Genomic DNA, 13,007 nt, shown 5'->3' with positions numbered 1-13,007 from the left:
AAATAACCATTTGCAGTTCATTGGAACCCAAATATTGGTATTCACCAACTACCCTCAGCTCACTTCCAGTGGTATGGGGGGCTGCTAACCAATTTAAGGCAAGTAACAATAAATATCCTCATTCTCCTGAAGACCATTTGTCTTCTTTCACACTCTAGAAATGATAATAGAAAATCATGTGCACATTTGCATTTGTATTTACTGTGTTTGAATTAAAGCTGCAAACAGCTCTGATTCACTAATAACTGATGAAAGTGTCTCATTATTGAGCTACAAAACCTCCAACAAATTAATGAAAATTGCAAATCACCTTGAAAATTGCAGGGTCTTTAGTCTTATATTGAGTGCTGAGAAAACTGCATAAATATCTTTGTTGCCTGACTCTTTCTCTTGAAAAAATAGTTTTCTTATTACATTTTTAAAATGCATGGCTTAGTAAATAAGGCATGACTAAGCAACATCTTTTTTGTTGTTGTTGTGTTTTGTTTTCTTGTGGTAGTTTGACATTTAACATTTACATGACGTGTACATGAACATCTAACATTATATTATTGTTAAATATTGCTATGTTTGGTTCCTCTCTTTCATGTATTTAGGACCATGGATTCTCTGCCACTGATCCTAAGCAAATACTTTGGCCAATTTTGTCTCATGCCCAAATTAAAGTATAGGATTTTGCAGGTTCTAATTATTTTCTGTACATAATGAATTTTTAAATATATACACCCATGTTGTTTTCTTAGAAAATTAAAGCTCAATTAGAAGAAAGTACTTCTTCTAATGAAGTAATGAATAGGAAAAAAAGTCATGCTGTGTATTTCTTTGTTCACTCTTTGGTAGATTTTTATTCTTTCTGTGTAACTCCAAATCTTAAACTAGTGCATGTTACTTGTTAGGAGAAAATAATGTATGGGAGGTGATCTGCAGCTGGTATTAAATTTTGTAGCCTCATAGTCATGGAAATGCACTTCAACAGAATATCAGTTGCATTTCTCTAAATGATAGAATGATTTTTGTAAAGTTCTAGATTCTCTTATATCACTCCCCACTGTTCCACAGTGCACCCCTGAAATTTGATTTAAAGGAACATATTTCAGTTTTACATAGATTCAGGATAAAAAATCAGCAGTTTGTAATTTTGTCCATTTTTCCAAAATATGCATCATCATTATGTTTGTGATGAGTAATTTGTCATAGTTTTTTGCAAACGATTGAGATTTTTAAAAAATTTATAAGGCACAGGAGACAATATTTTTGTATGTAAAGCTTCACATGACATTTGTGCTAGTGTATAATACACTACATATATAATATATAATGGACACTTAAAGACATTTTTTACTATATTTGAAGTCACTTGACATATTGGAATACTAAAAGCATCGTGTGCTGAAGCACCCTCTAGGTTTTGCTAAGAGAATTTCCAAAATTTAACAAAATCTTTGAACCTCCAGGAACACAACTGCTGCTATTAGTTGGCAGTGGCCTTTTACCAGGAAAGCTTTTCTGTGACTTTCCAAATTGGTTCATTCCTAGAGCTGAATGACCCCTGAGATGTCCATCATTAGCTCTGTCCAACAATAGAGCTTGAAGTACCAAAGAATTGAAGTTTCTGTTTTTCCTGCCTCATTGTTGCAGGCTTGATGAGTGAGGGAAAAAAAGATCCCTTTCATTTTCTCTTCCTCTTTTTCTTCCTTCTAAACCACCACCTTCTGGTTTTTTTTTTTCCTTTTGTACTTTCTTGTTATTATTAGTAATGTATCCACAATTCTTGCTCATCATTTTCATTCTACTCCACCACCCCAATTTTGGTCCTTTTGCCCTTGGCAACTATCTTTATGTTTGATAGCAGCTTGCTAGACTTTTGCACCAAATGATGAAAGATAAAGTATTACTGCATTTTAGCTTCTTCATGTCCAGTCTGAGGACTCAATTACTACCCCACAAAAGCTTTGAAAACACTGATTTTCCTTTGTTTGAAGCCCAGAAAAGATTTTTGCTTTGTTCTATTTTTATGCCCTCTGTTTTGCATTCACTCCTTGGTGGGATGAGCAGTGGATACTTGAAACTTTTGAAACACCATTTAACTGAAGAAAATTAGTCAGCTTACTGTCCAAGTGTTTGCCTGCACTTGTCAGTTTTGAAATAGGTTTTGTTAAATATGCTGAGCATATGTAGGAACCAAATGCACCTGGAGGAACCATCATTTCCAGCATCAATGTGAATGCAGGTGAATTCAAACTGAACAGACTGCTGTCGTTCTTCTCTTCTTACTCTGGTGTTGTGGGGGATTTTTGGTTTGGATTTTTTTGAGAATGCAATGTTTGAGAAAGATTTGGCATGTGTAGAAGTTTGTGAAACACATTTCTCAAATATTGTCTCCTTAAATATTGTGATGTCGGAGGGATTGCTGCATACCGAGATTCTACACGACGAATGTACACTGAGTTATAAAGAAAACCTCTGCGTTCGATTGTTCGTGATCACTCAGGAGACTGTAATAAGCATGTGTTCCCCATCAGGACCTGCATACAGCTTTCTGATACTGATGGAAGCTATATGTGTCAAGCAGATGGGACAGACCATGCTCACGGCTTGATAAAGGCTCTGCAAGGCCTTCATCACAACTGAATTCCAGTTTTCTGGGTTTCACACTGGAGTGGTAATTTAACTTCATATAGAGTAAATGAAAACCAACTTGTGATGATGTGACTAACTGCAAATTACTTTTCATAGCTGCTACTTTTTCAGCTGGGATGCAGAAGTTGCCTTAGATTAAACTTGAAACTTCTCCAGTGACAGTAAAGTGCTGTCTAAAATAACTAATAAAATGCATATGGGAGTGGAATAAAAGCTGTGTTTATGCATAAGGAGGCACTGTATCAGGAAGGGTATCTCTATGCAGAGGTTAATATTTGTATAAATAACTGTTATTGAACATGAAGTATAAATTTAATCTATGCAAGTTATTGTATTTCATGGAACTTTCACTTGACACTTAGTGGCAGTCATGAAAACGTAGAACATCAAAATAGTATGACAAAACTTATTAAGTACATTTTCCAGCACAGTATTTTGTTGCTGTTGTTTTGACAAATGATCAATTACTTGCTTTCCTCTACTTCGTGTCCTTGTAAAAGCTATTCTGCTGTACCACAGACCTAAGAAAAACCATGTAATATTATGATTTTTTTACCTAATCAAGAGCTTGGAGCTGGTGGACTTTTCTCTTGGGCTGTCACAGATGTGCAATAATAAAAGGTAATGGCAAAGCTTCATTATCCACTGATTATTTGTTTAGGTAGTTGTTGGCAAAGACTAAAGGATTCTAGAGATGTACCATTTGTCTTGTATAGGATTTGGAAGAAAACTTTAGGCAGCCAGTTTTGCATGAAGAATAAAATAATAGTGTTTTATATGTTATTTCAGTTCCATGTTATGTTTAGTCTACAGGCAATTTATAGGTGGATTTATATTATGCAAATACAGTCTTTAATTTCCAAACCCTCTGATGTAATATTTTGGAAACCCGGCTATTTTGGAGTAGGATGCATATGAACACCAGCTATTTTGATGTAGGATATCTGAAGAATTCCTCTCCTAGTGCCAGGTTTAATTTTGGTTGTGTCTAAATGTGCAGAAGAAGAAATTCCTGCCGAGCAGGATTTTGAAATCATCAATGCATGCAAATCCCAAGTGGCTTTTTCCTCTCCAAGGTTTGGAATAGAATCCAACACAGGTTTTCTCAATCTCCTGGTGTAGGCAAGGTGCTGGTAGGCTCTTTTTCTTGATATTAACAGAAGGTACCATCATGATTCCTAAATGAGGTGATTCCTTCTGTAAGTGGTTAAAAGGCTGATAAACAGGCCCTCCCCCAGACAAGAGCAATGCATCCATTTGTGCTGCATCAGCTGGACTTAGACAGATGAGACTGAAAAACCAGCAAGTGGTAACTTCTCTCCATTTGGGTTGTGTAGGGTCCTTGTTCTCTAAGAGAAATTTTTGTGTGAAAAGTTTATATTAAAAAGTGAAAATATTTAAAGAGTCAACACAGCAGTGACTTAAAGGCATAGGCATTGGCAGAGTGACTGGTTATTTAAGCTTTGCAGTGAAGCAAGTAGCTTAAAACTCCAGACATTAGTGCTTAGGACTATCTTTGTGAAGTATGCATTGAAAAACTAAATCTGATGCCCTGTCTCTCCAATTTACACAAAAATGGCACTTCAACCAACCACAAGTTTGTTCTGGATATTCAATTGAACCTTGTTTATTTATTTCTACTCTAGATGAACATTACAGGCAATGAAAAATTGACAAAAAATACAGGCTCAGAAATTGAGTTCATTTGCATTCATTTATGATCAAATGCTTTCTTTGATTGCTGCAAAAGTGTTATCTTAAGTCACTTACCAAGAATTCGTATTTTTCATATTAGTACATTATTACTTGATTATAAATCATTAGGAACATTGTCTGACACAGTTTTAGAGAAACTAAGATGTAGACTACCAAAGGCTTGACTTTGCATGTCCTTTCACGTGCCTTTTGAGCCTTATGCCTTTTCATCAGCTGAAATCTGGAGCAGAGGAGGTTAAGTTATATCCCATGGGGTACCCATTGAGTCAGGAATGGGATTAGAAGCACCAATAATCCAGATCTCTAGTCACCTTGAGCTGCTGTATCACACTCCTTCTAGAACTGCTTGCATCTCAGTACTCAGTGCAATGCTGTAAATAGTAGTGTTTGGAGGGACTCATTACCAAAAATCTTGTTTTCTATTTTTTTTTGTTTTATTTTTTTTCTTTATCCTGTTTAATTGCTTTTTAGAGAAAGTAATAGAAAGTAAGTCCATGCAAGATATCTACCCACAAAGGAAAAACTGGGAAATGTCTCTTTTTTCTAGAAATCATAGCTACAAAAGAAATTGTGGTGGTGGGAGAACAGAGCTAAGCTTGTGTATGTGCTCAGGGATCTTACGTGCCAACACTGAATTTGACTGACAAAAAGGATGATGTTTGAGACAAGAACTGCCTTTTTTTCTGGCAACACAATAGGATCTTCTTCCTTGATGGATTCTCAGCACTACTCAGTATAACATGATAATTGGTCCCAAAGAAGGAATGAGTAAGATTGGATGGTAGTCTTTGGGGGCCCAGTTGTGTTATAGCTAATCTAATTATGTTTGATGCTACTTTTTAATACATATGGTAGCTGTTTCCTTGGCTTGGAACTAAGACCTATATGCAAGCTTCATATTTGCTTGGTGTCTGTTCTAAAAGCACACAATTTTTTTTCTTAGGAGAAAACCCAGCTATATCTGTCTCATGTCATGCTGTATTCTAATTCAAAACTAAAACTGATTTGTTCCAGAAGATGTCTTGAAGCATAAATATGTTGTGGCTTGTGGAAATGTGGGAGGTGTGATGGAAAGAGCAAATGTCTATAGATTGTACTTCAAAAAATCACTGCAACTTGCTACAGAGAAGACATAGTAAGTTATTGCTGCCTTGGAGCAACAATCCACAGCAGGCATTCACCCTTTTGCATGAGACAATATAAACATTTTAGTGGATTTATGAGCATAAAGGAGCATCTGGAGACGATGGGATTGTGCAAGACTAATTTTAGAGTCTGAATTAAACTAATTCCATAGCTACAAAAGTCACTGCCATGTTTTCTGCTCGTTTAAAAGCTGTCTATGGACCACAGCAAGGCCAGATTTCCTAATCAGATGGAACAGAAATGTCTAGTGCACTACTGCTGGTGGTGGTGTGGTGGGCACTGGCTAACTGAGAGAATTACAAAAATCCTTCATGAAAGATAGTTATGCAATTGAATTTCTGAGGCAAGTTTCTTCTCAGCTGTTAGCATCTGGGTTCCATTTCGCCATGAATAGGTGACTGTCTCTTGGATTTATTTATGTTTTCTCACTTTTTAATAGGGAGTATAGCATGAATTCCTGTTTTCTAGGAGGCAACTGTTGCTTTTTTTCCTTTTCTTTTTCCTCTCATATTTCACCATTGTCTTCCAGCTTCAAATAAGCATATTATAAATGAAACATATTAATAAAATTAGTGTGCTAATGTAGTAGATAGGGAAATAAATTTGTTTGAAGTCAGTTTCAGTTTTGGAAATTTAACTTGCTCCCCTGAAGTATCTGAAACACTGAAATGTATGTTCTGTATTGTGTTTAATTTCTTCTTTATTCTCTTTCCCCTGTGACTCTTACTAGTGAAAGGCTTCCAGCCTAGCAGTGATGGTTATTGAAAGTTTAAATAATAGAAGGCTCAGTTTGTGAAGAAATGCACAGCCTTTAAGGAGCTCAGAGACCCCAGTGCCATTGATTTACAGTGTTATGTCATAGTTTTGGCCATCATCTCTTCCAGAAGTGGCTGATGCACAAGTGGTAGCTTGAAGTTACTGATCACCTCACAGTGATTAATAAGTAGATCACAACCTGCACAGTTCTCTACATGCACCATTTTCTGGGACCCCCTGACAATTTACTTAGGGCTTGGAGATGAAAAGGATAAAATCCTGACTCCTTTTAAATCAATTAGAATTTTGTAATTAACTTGAAGTGAGGAATCATACAGTCACAAAGTACTGGGCCAAAACTGTACTTCTAAGCATAGAAGCAACAAGGTTGAAAATAACTCACTCTGATTGAGTAGTTGAAATCAAAACACAAAAAACAAACAAAAGAAAACCCCTTTGAATGATATGTTCAATATGCTTCATACCAGTTCCCCAGTAAAAGAAAGGTAGTTCATGATCAGAGAAGCCTGTTTCTCTGTGAATCCATTTTTTGAGGTTAACAGAACTTTTATATTTAAAACATTATGTGAGTCTGGTGGAAGTTTTCTCCATGAAGTAATGAAGTATTTAGCTCTTTTTCTTCCACAGATTTTCCATATTTGCTTGTGGGAATGCCAACAAAATTTCACTCCTCTCTTCATTTGACCGATATTTTTTGTGGAATAGAGATCTCAATGCTACTGAGTTTCTAAAATATACACCTGAAACTTCCAATCATAAATTTAATCAATATTGGCCGACAATTTGAAGAGGTTTAGTTGGTATAGATGCCCATGGTGTAATACACACTCAGCTCCTTAACCTCAAAATCAAGGGAGGAAAATGAATGTATTCTAACAGAGAATCCTTTTAAGAGCAACCAGAGATTTTATACAACAGGAATTGCAAATATGTTTAGCTGTACTAATGCTTCATTTGTTAGATAATAAGAATTCTAAACAGCTTTCTGGAAGGAAAGAGATTTGCATTTCTCACCAGAGTTCTACTAGTTACTGGTTCCAGTGCTTCCCTGTGTTTCTTAATATGCTGCCCAAAGCTGAAAAAAGTTTGTTTAAAAGTGAAAGAAATGCCAGATGCCACCTTCCTCTCCTGCAGCCACCCTGGAGCAATTCTGACAATAGGACCCATCCTTACAAATCAAACAGGAATAAATTTTCAATGGACTCTTCAAGAAGGAGAAGGTTGTGCAAGCTTTCTGCTAGTTATACTGTGTTTGAATGAAAAGCATTTGTGTTCCACCCTTGAGTGTATAGTCTTGTCTTCTTTTACGACAGTGTTTGAGTGTCTATCCACCACAGATTATCTGCATCCTGATCTTGTCCTGTCTTGGATATGTTCCTTGCTGGCTTCACTGAGAACATCCTTCCCTTCCCGTCATTTTCAAATTTAGCCTGTTGATTTGGCCATATTACCTTCTCTTCTGCCTCAAGGAGCTGGCAAAGCTTCACTCCAGCCTGTATTTTCCTTTTTATTTTGTACTTCTGTTCTTTTTCCAGCCATGCTAAGTTCAGTGTTGTTGAAGTCTTTCTAGAGATATTGCTGTGGTTTTGCATTTAGTGCAGGGCAAGGTGAGATGTGAGTTCACAGGACAAACACCCTTCTTGCTAAGGAGTCACATTTTCTTTAGGGAGCCTTCAAATTCATCTTGTGACAAATATTTGGAAAGAGAGAGGAGAAGGACGGCATAAACTGTTGTGTTTGCCTCACCTATCTGCTATTTTAAGATTTTAAAAAGATTTTTCTCATGTGTAGATAACTGCATTTCTTGTAGTAATTGCACATTCTTTCATGGCATTTCAGACATAATGCAGGTCTGCTCTTCTATTTCAATTCTCATGTTGAATAGGAACATTGACATTTTTGTGCTAGCCATTGGTCATTTCATTTGTAACCCATATCCATTTTATGACAGGTTATTTAAGATCTTTCCCAGGATCTTTTCTAAAACTGTTAATGTACTTTAGGACTAGTGGAGGTGAGGGTAGTTAGTGAGATTTGAGCTTGTGCGATATGAATGACTTCCACTGGGTTTTGGTAGGAAGCTGTTGGTGCCAACAGCCTGTGACAGAGCAACAGGCTCAGCTTTTACAGAATAGATTTTTTGGTGGGTTTTTTTTGTGATTTTTATATGTTTGTTTGGGGTTTTTTTGCTAGTTTTTTTCCCATTTCTGTTCAGTAATTTTTTTCTCCATTATCTCTGTTGAGTATACATATTGAATTGGAGATACCCAGCAGTGCTTACTGGAGGCATTCTCATCTCAGGAGCCAGACTTTCCACACATTATTATGTTAACTATAAAGGGTTGGGTTCATTATCTGTGCCTTTTGCTTTCAGGTGGGTGTATTCTTCTAAATTTTTTTATTACTGATTGAGGAAGTTATTGTGGCATGCAGTTTTTGAGACAAGCCATCAGCCCTCTGTGGCAAGGTGAGAGGAAACAAAGTTCTGCCTTAAGTACCGTGTCTAAGTTTAGGTGTAAATGCTGAAAACCTGTAGGTGCCATGTTGAACTGTGCAACATGCTCAGTGCTTCAGAAGCATCCATTGATTTTAAATGTATATGTGCTTTGTTTCTGTTGCTGCAACTCTTCTTTGACTTTTTTTGAATTAGAAAAGATGTGCCAACCTTCATGCCATACGCCTGTTACTAATAATGCCCATAGTTTTCTCCAGTCTCATGTGCTTTCATATGTAAATTGGCTATCAAATTCCACCCTCAATTTTAACCTGTAATAACTTCATTGCTTACAGTGCAATTTGCAGTGGTGTAATTTAGATCAGAATCTGGATGCATATGTAAATGTGTGCTGTTATGCACACAAGTAATGCCTGCTTTTTAACATATATGCATATATATATATATATATATAAACTTTCTGTTTACAGTTGAAAACAAGAGGGAGAATCTGTTGATTAATTATATACTGATCAATTTTAGAGCAACTAACAGGAGGAAAATAAATCATTTGAAGAAGTAGGTGGATTTTTGGAGTCATGCACACACACCCTTTTCAATGTATTCTGATTCTTGTCTGTCCCAAGCAGGAACTTTTCTTCTTCCCCTGACTTGCAATTCTGAATTTTTTGCGAGCTTCAAATCTCATTTTTAGTTGACTTTGGGGGAAATGGAGGCAAAGATATTGTTTAAAAAAAAAAAAAAAAAGAGAAAGGGAAGAAACCCCCCTACTAAACAACTACTCCATCCCCCACTTCTATACCACCAGCCCAAACATGGAACATATTTTAGCAGAAGTGCCCCAGCTCCATCATATGTGCTGTGCAGAGTCATCATGGCCATGGTGCATAGCTGAGAGCCGGAAAGCAAACAGCTGCTGTAGCCTGATTTGAGTTAAAATAGTGTCAGTGTTTAGTCTGGCGCAGTGCTTCAGGAGAGATTGGCAGCTGGGTCAAACAAAGTCATTCCATTGGCTCCCTTCCCAGTAAGCTTCTGCTAGTATTTAGGTACTAGTGCAGCCTAGGCCCCTTTTCTCAGGGATAGCCTAACATCTGACCGCACCCTCTTTGCTTTTTAAAAAATGCCTTTTCACTCTTTAAGATAAATCCTCTATTATACAATCTGCCACTAATTGTGTGTTAAGACTGTTTTTCTCTCGAAAGCTGACGCATCCTGCTCTCAACATGGTCTAGAAAGCAGGCTGTTACAGTACTGGATTAATAAAAGGGGCCTTTATGGTTTGTGAAAGAATATCTCTGTGCTTAGGCAGGAAACTTTTTGATCCACAGCAAAGCCAGACGACATCTAGGTAAGGCCGTGTATCAAATCTACTTTTACGGGAGAGTGGGGCAGCAGGCGCTGTTAATTGTAATCGCTTCGAGTTTGCATGCCCATTTTGATAAGCTTTTTAGAAAGTTTAGGAAATAGCTGCTCCTGCGTCTCGAGCCCTTTCTCTCCTCCCTCCTCCTCACTCCTCCTATGCCTTTACTGCTCGCAAAATCTTGTAACGATCTGCTTGGTTTTCGCTGGAATACGCACGGACGCTTCGCTTCTTTTTGGAGAGGGGTTTCTTGCAGAGGCGCAGAGCAAAAAAGTTCTGCTGTTGGACCCAAATGCTGTTAGAAGTGGGGAGAATTTGCAGGGAAAGCTTTCCACTGTTACAGACTGCCTGTGCAATCATTTAAAAGTAGTTGAAAACTGCTTTGAACTAACAAGGGTTTAATTACGGAAAAGTTTAACGTGGCGATGGAAGGAATATTAAGTAAGTTGTCTTTGTCTCATACTTTTTAATTTTAGTTGTTGCTTTAGCCTGTTGGGTCACATTTTTTGTCAGCGCTGAAGGCTGCCATGAATTGGTAATGAGGGCCCCTTTTGCACATGATTTTGGCACTTGGCCAAAATCAACTTCCCAAGGCAAGCTTTCTCTAAAAGAACCTGAAGCATTTTTTTGTGATTAGGAATCATGTCTGAAAGCTGCCACAACCAGTTGTGTAGGCATGTCAAAATGACTTTATACAGTATATCTGAAGCATTGGGGGGAGGGTCTGTTTTTTCCTCGTGTACCAAATTGTTGCTATTATCATTCTAAATTTCTGCAGCTTGCTCACCTCCAAAAACCAGGCTAAAGAGAGCTAAGGCATAATGAGGATCGTTGGTATCTTTGTATTTTTCAACATGCCAAAGCAGCACTAATTGTCACATTTAAGTAAGATACAGTATTAGGGGTTGCTTAAAACACTTGTGGACGTAAAGCAGATGAATCTTAAACTTTTAATCTCAATAAATTATGCTCAGTGAACAGTAAGTAATGATATTTTTGAGAAGTTTCTTTGTTTGAATTGTATGAGGGGAGTTTTTTTGATATATCTATTTAAAAAATACATGCCTGGGTCCACTGGGGGAAAATTTGCAAGGAAAGTCCTGGATGTGCCTTTGGATTTATCCCATTTCCTTGAAATCTGGGTATGGGTCTGATCTGCGAGACAGGGAACAGGAGCTGGGCATTCCTTTGTTGTTAAAAAGGGGGAAAGGGAGTTAGTCTAAACATTAGTAAGGAGCTGCAAAAGTTCACATTTCAAGAGTGCTCGGAGTTCTGGATTTTGTGGAGATCATCAGTGCAATAAATGGGTTATTATTTCCTTGCTGATATTCTATAAATAAGTTTGGCACTGTAAGTGAATACATTATTATTGTACACTTGAACGTTCTGTGAATTTACTCTGTGAATTGGAAATTAAGGACCTCCTATTACATGCTGTGTATGCTCTACTCCCGGTGTCGTTTCCACGTGTGTTCAATGTAAAGACAAAATGCATTAGGCAGCCCTTTTAATTTTTATTTTACATTTCTGCACTTGTGGCTGTAGCCGAGGAGCTGCTCGTTCCTCCCTATGTGTGTTGTTTGTTTATGAGCAGCACCATCTTTCTGCAGAAATATCGACACGGAACAGCCTTTTCGCACCTTCCCTCCCCCCTGCCCTGAGCCTTGATCCCTTTTGCTGCTGTTAAAATGGGATTTACAGGTATTGTCTTTCTTCTGTTAAACTGTGTTTTCTGTAAGGTGTTGGGGCTGTGTGTGTGTGTGTGTGTTTCCTTTATTACATAATGCAAGACGCAACTGCATTGGGGAACGCTCGAGCTTTACAGGCTCCTCAGTCGGTACTTTCATCTAACTTGGCTGGGAGAGTTTGTCCATTGTTACATTGCAGCAGACTCAGTTACAGGACTCAAAAGTCTCCCACAAGTTTAACACCTTGTATCTGCAAGGAAAATTAGCAGACAAGGTGAAAAAGTTGCAAAAGAATAGATGGAGAACTATAATAAAATAAAACTCACATAACTTAATTGTATTTTGGGGGGGGATTTTGAAAAGTTTTACAACAGGGGAAATATACATCACTGTTGAATCCTATTTTAATGTAAAACACTGCCAGAAAATTATCATACTTGGAGCAAATGTAAATGTGATAGCAGAGTTTTTGCAAATCATTATGGAATTTATTTGCTGGTGCGTGGAATTTCTCCTGGGTTACTGAGTTAGATACTGTTGATCTAAAATATGCACATACCCACCTTGTTATTGCAAAACTAACTTTAAAATGTTTTACTGTGGTATTCCTAGTTTTGCCTAGAAGGTTTTACTGGGAAGTAATGAGCACATGCTAATGTACTACTTCTAGAGGTTTTTCTGGTTTTGGTTGGTGTAGGGTTGTGTTATAAATCACAGCAAGTTATTCTCCAAAAACTTTGTGAACAGTTTTTAAATCTAGAATTTATTTTTTTTTCTGATAGTGTGACTGAAATGTAAAATCTAATATATGAAGTGACAAGGTTTTTCTTAAAAATTTAAAATAAGTTTGGCTTTTGATTGCATACACCAAATTAATATTTTCCTTCATGAAGAAATCTGTTGTCTATACAAACATATAAAAAAGTCATGTTTTCATCAGATAAATAAGAATTCTGTATTCATGAGTTTAAAGTTTGAAGTGCATAGACACTGCATTCTATTTGTAAATCCAAAACCAGTAGGTTAATGTTTCTTTAAAAATCGGTTGGTACATAACTAGTTAGTTACTTTTCTTGACATTAAAAAAGGTGAGGAATATAAAGTATTCTCCATTGCGCCATTTTTATTTTTAACAGCCCTCAGGAATAATGTGACTCTAATCTTCCTACTTGGAGGGCTTTATGTTTTCTGTTTGTTTGCAAACACATAATGAAAGAGTGCAATT

General features: G+C 37.0%; 1 protein-coding gene across 10 annotated transcripts in view; it reads left to right on the top strand.

Moving 5' to 3' along the window:
• LOC111941251 (uncharacterized) overlaps positions 1-13,007 on the top strand; it is a 337,983-nt gene that overhangs the window by 227,793 nt on the left and 97,183 nt on the right. For 2 of the 10 annotated variants that reach the window (XR_015285178.1, XM_086883486.1), the window contains exon 1: positions 9,811-10,082. The exons of 5 other annotated variants lie outside the window; for them this stretch is intronic. Coding sequence is in view for 1 of the 5 variants with exons in the window: in XM_086883486.1 (XP_086739612.1) it covers positions 10,009-10,082 (74 nt within the window). In the remaining 4 variants the exon portion in view is untranslated. Of the gene's footprint in view, positions 1-9,785; positions 10,083-10,243; positions 10,536-11,704; positions 11,796-13,007 lie in introns of those variants that run through there. 3 more of the 10 variants (XR_015285177.1, XR_015285179.1, XR_015285180.1) reach the window with 3 other exon arrangements.

The sequence above is a fragment of the Cyanistes caeruleus genome, chromosome 3 (genome assembly GCF_971803275.1).
Source record: "Cyanistes caeruleus chromosome 3, bCyaCae1.hap1.1, whole genome shotgun sequence".
Taxonomy (NCBI): Eukaryota; Metazoa; Chordata; class Aves; order Passeriformes; family Paridae; genus Cyanistes; species Cyanistes caeruleus.
The sequence above is the reverse complement of the archived record's forward strand: the minus strand, read 5'-3'. Positions and strand labels throughout refer to the sequence as shown.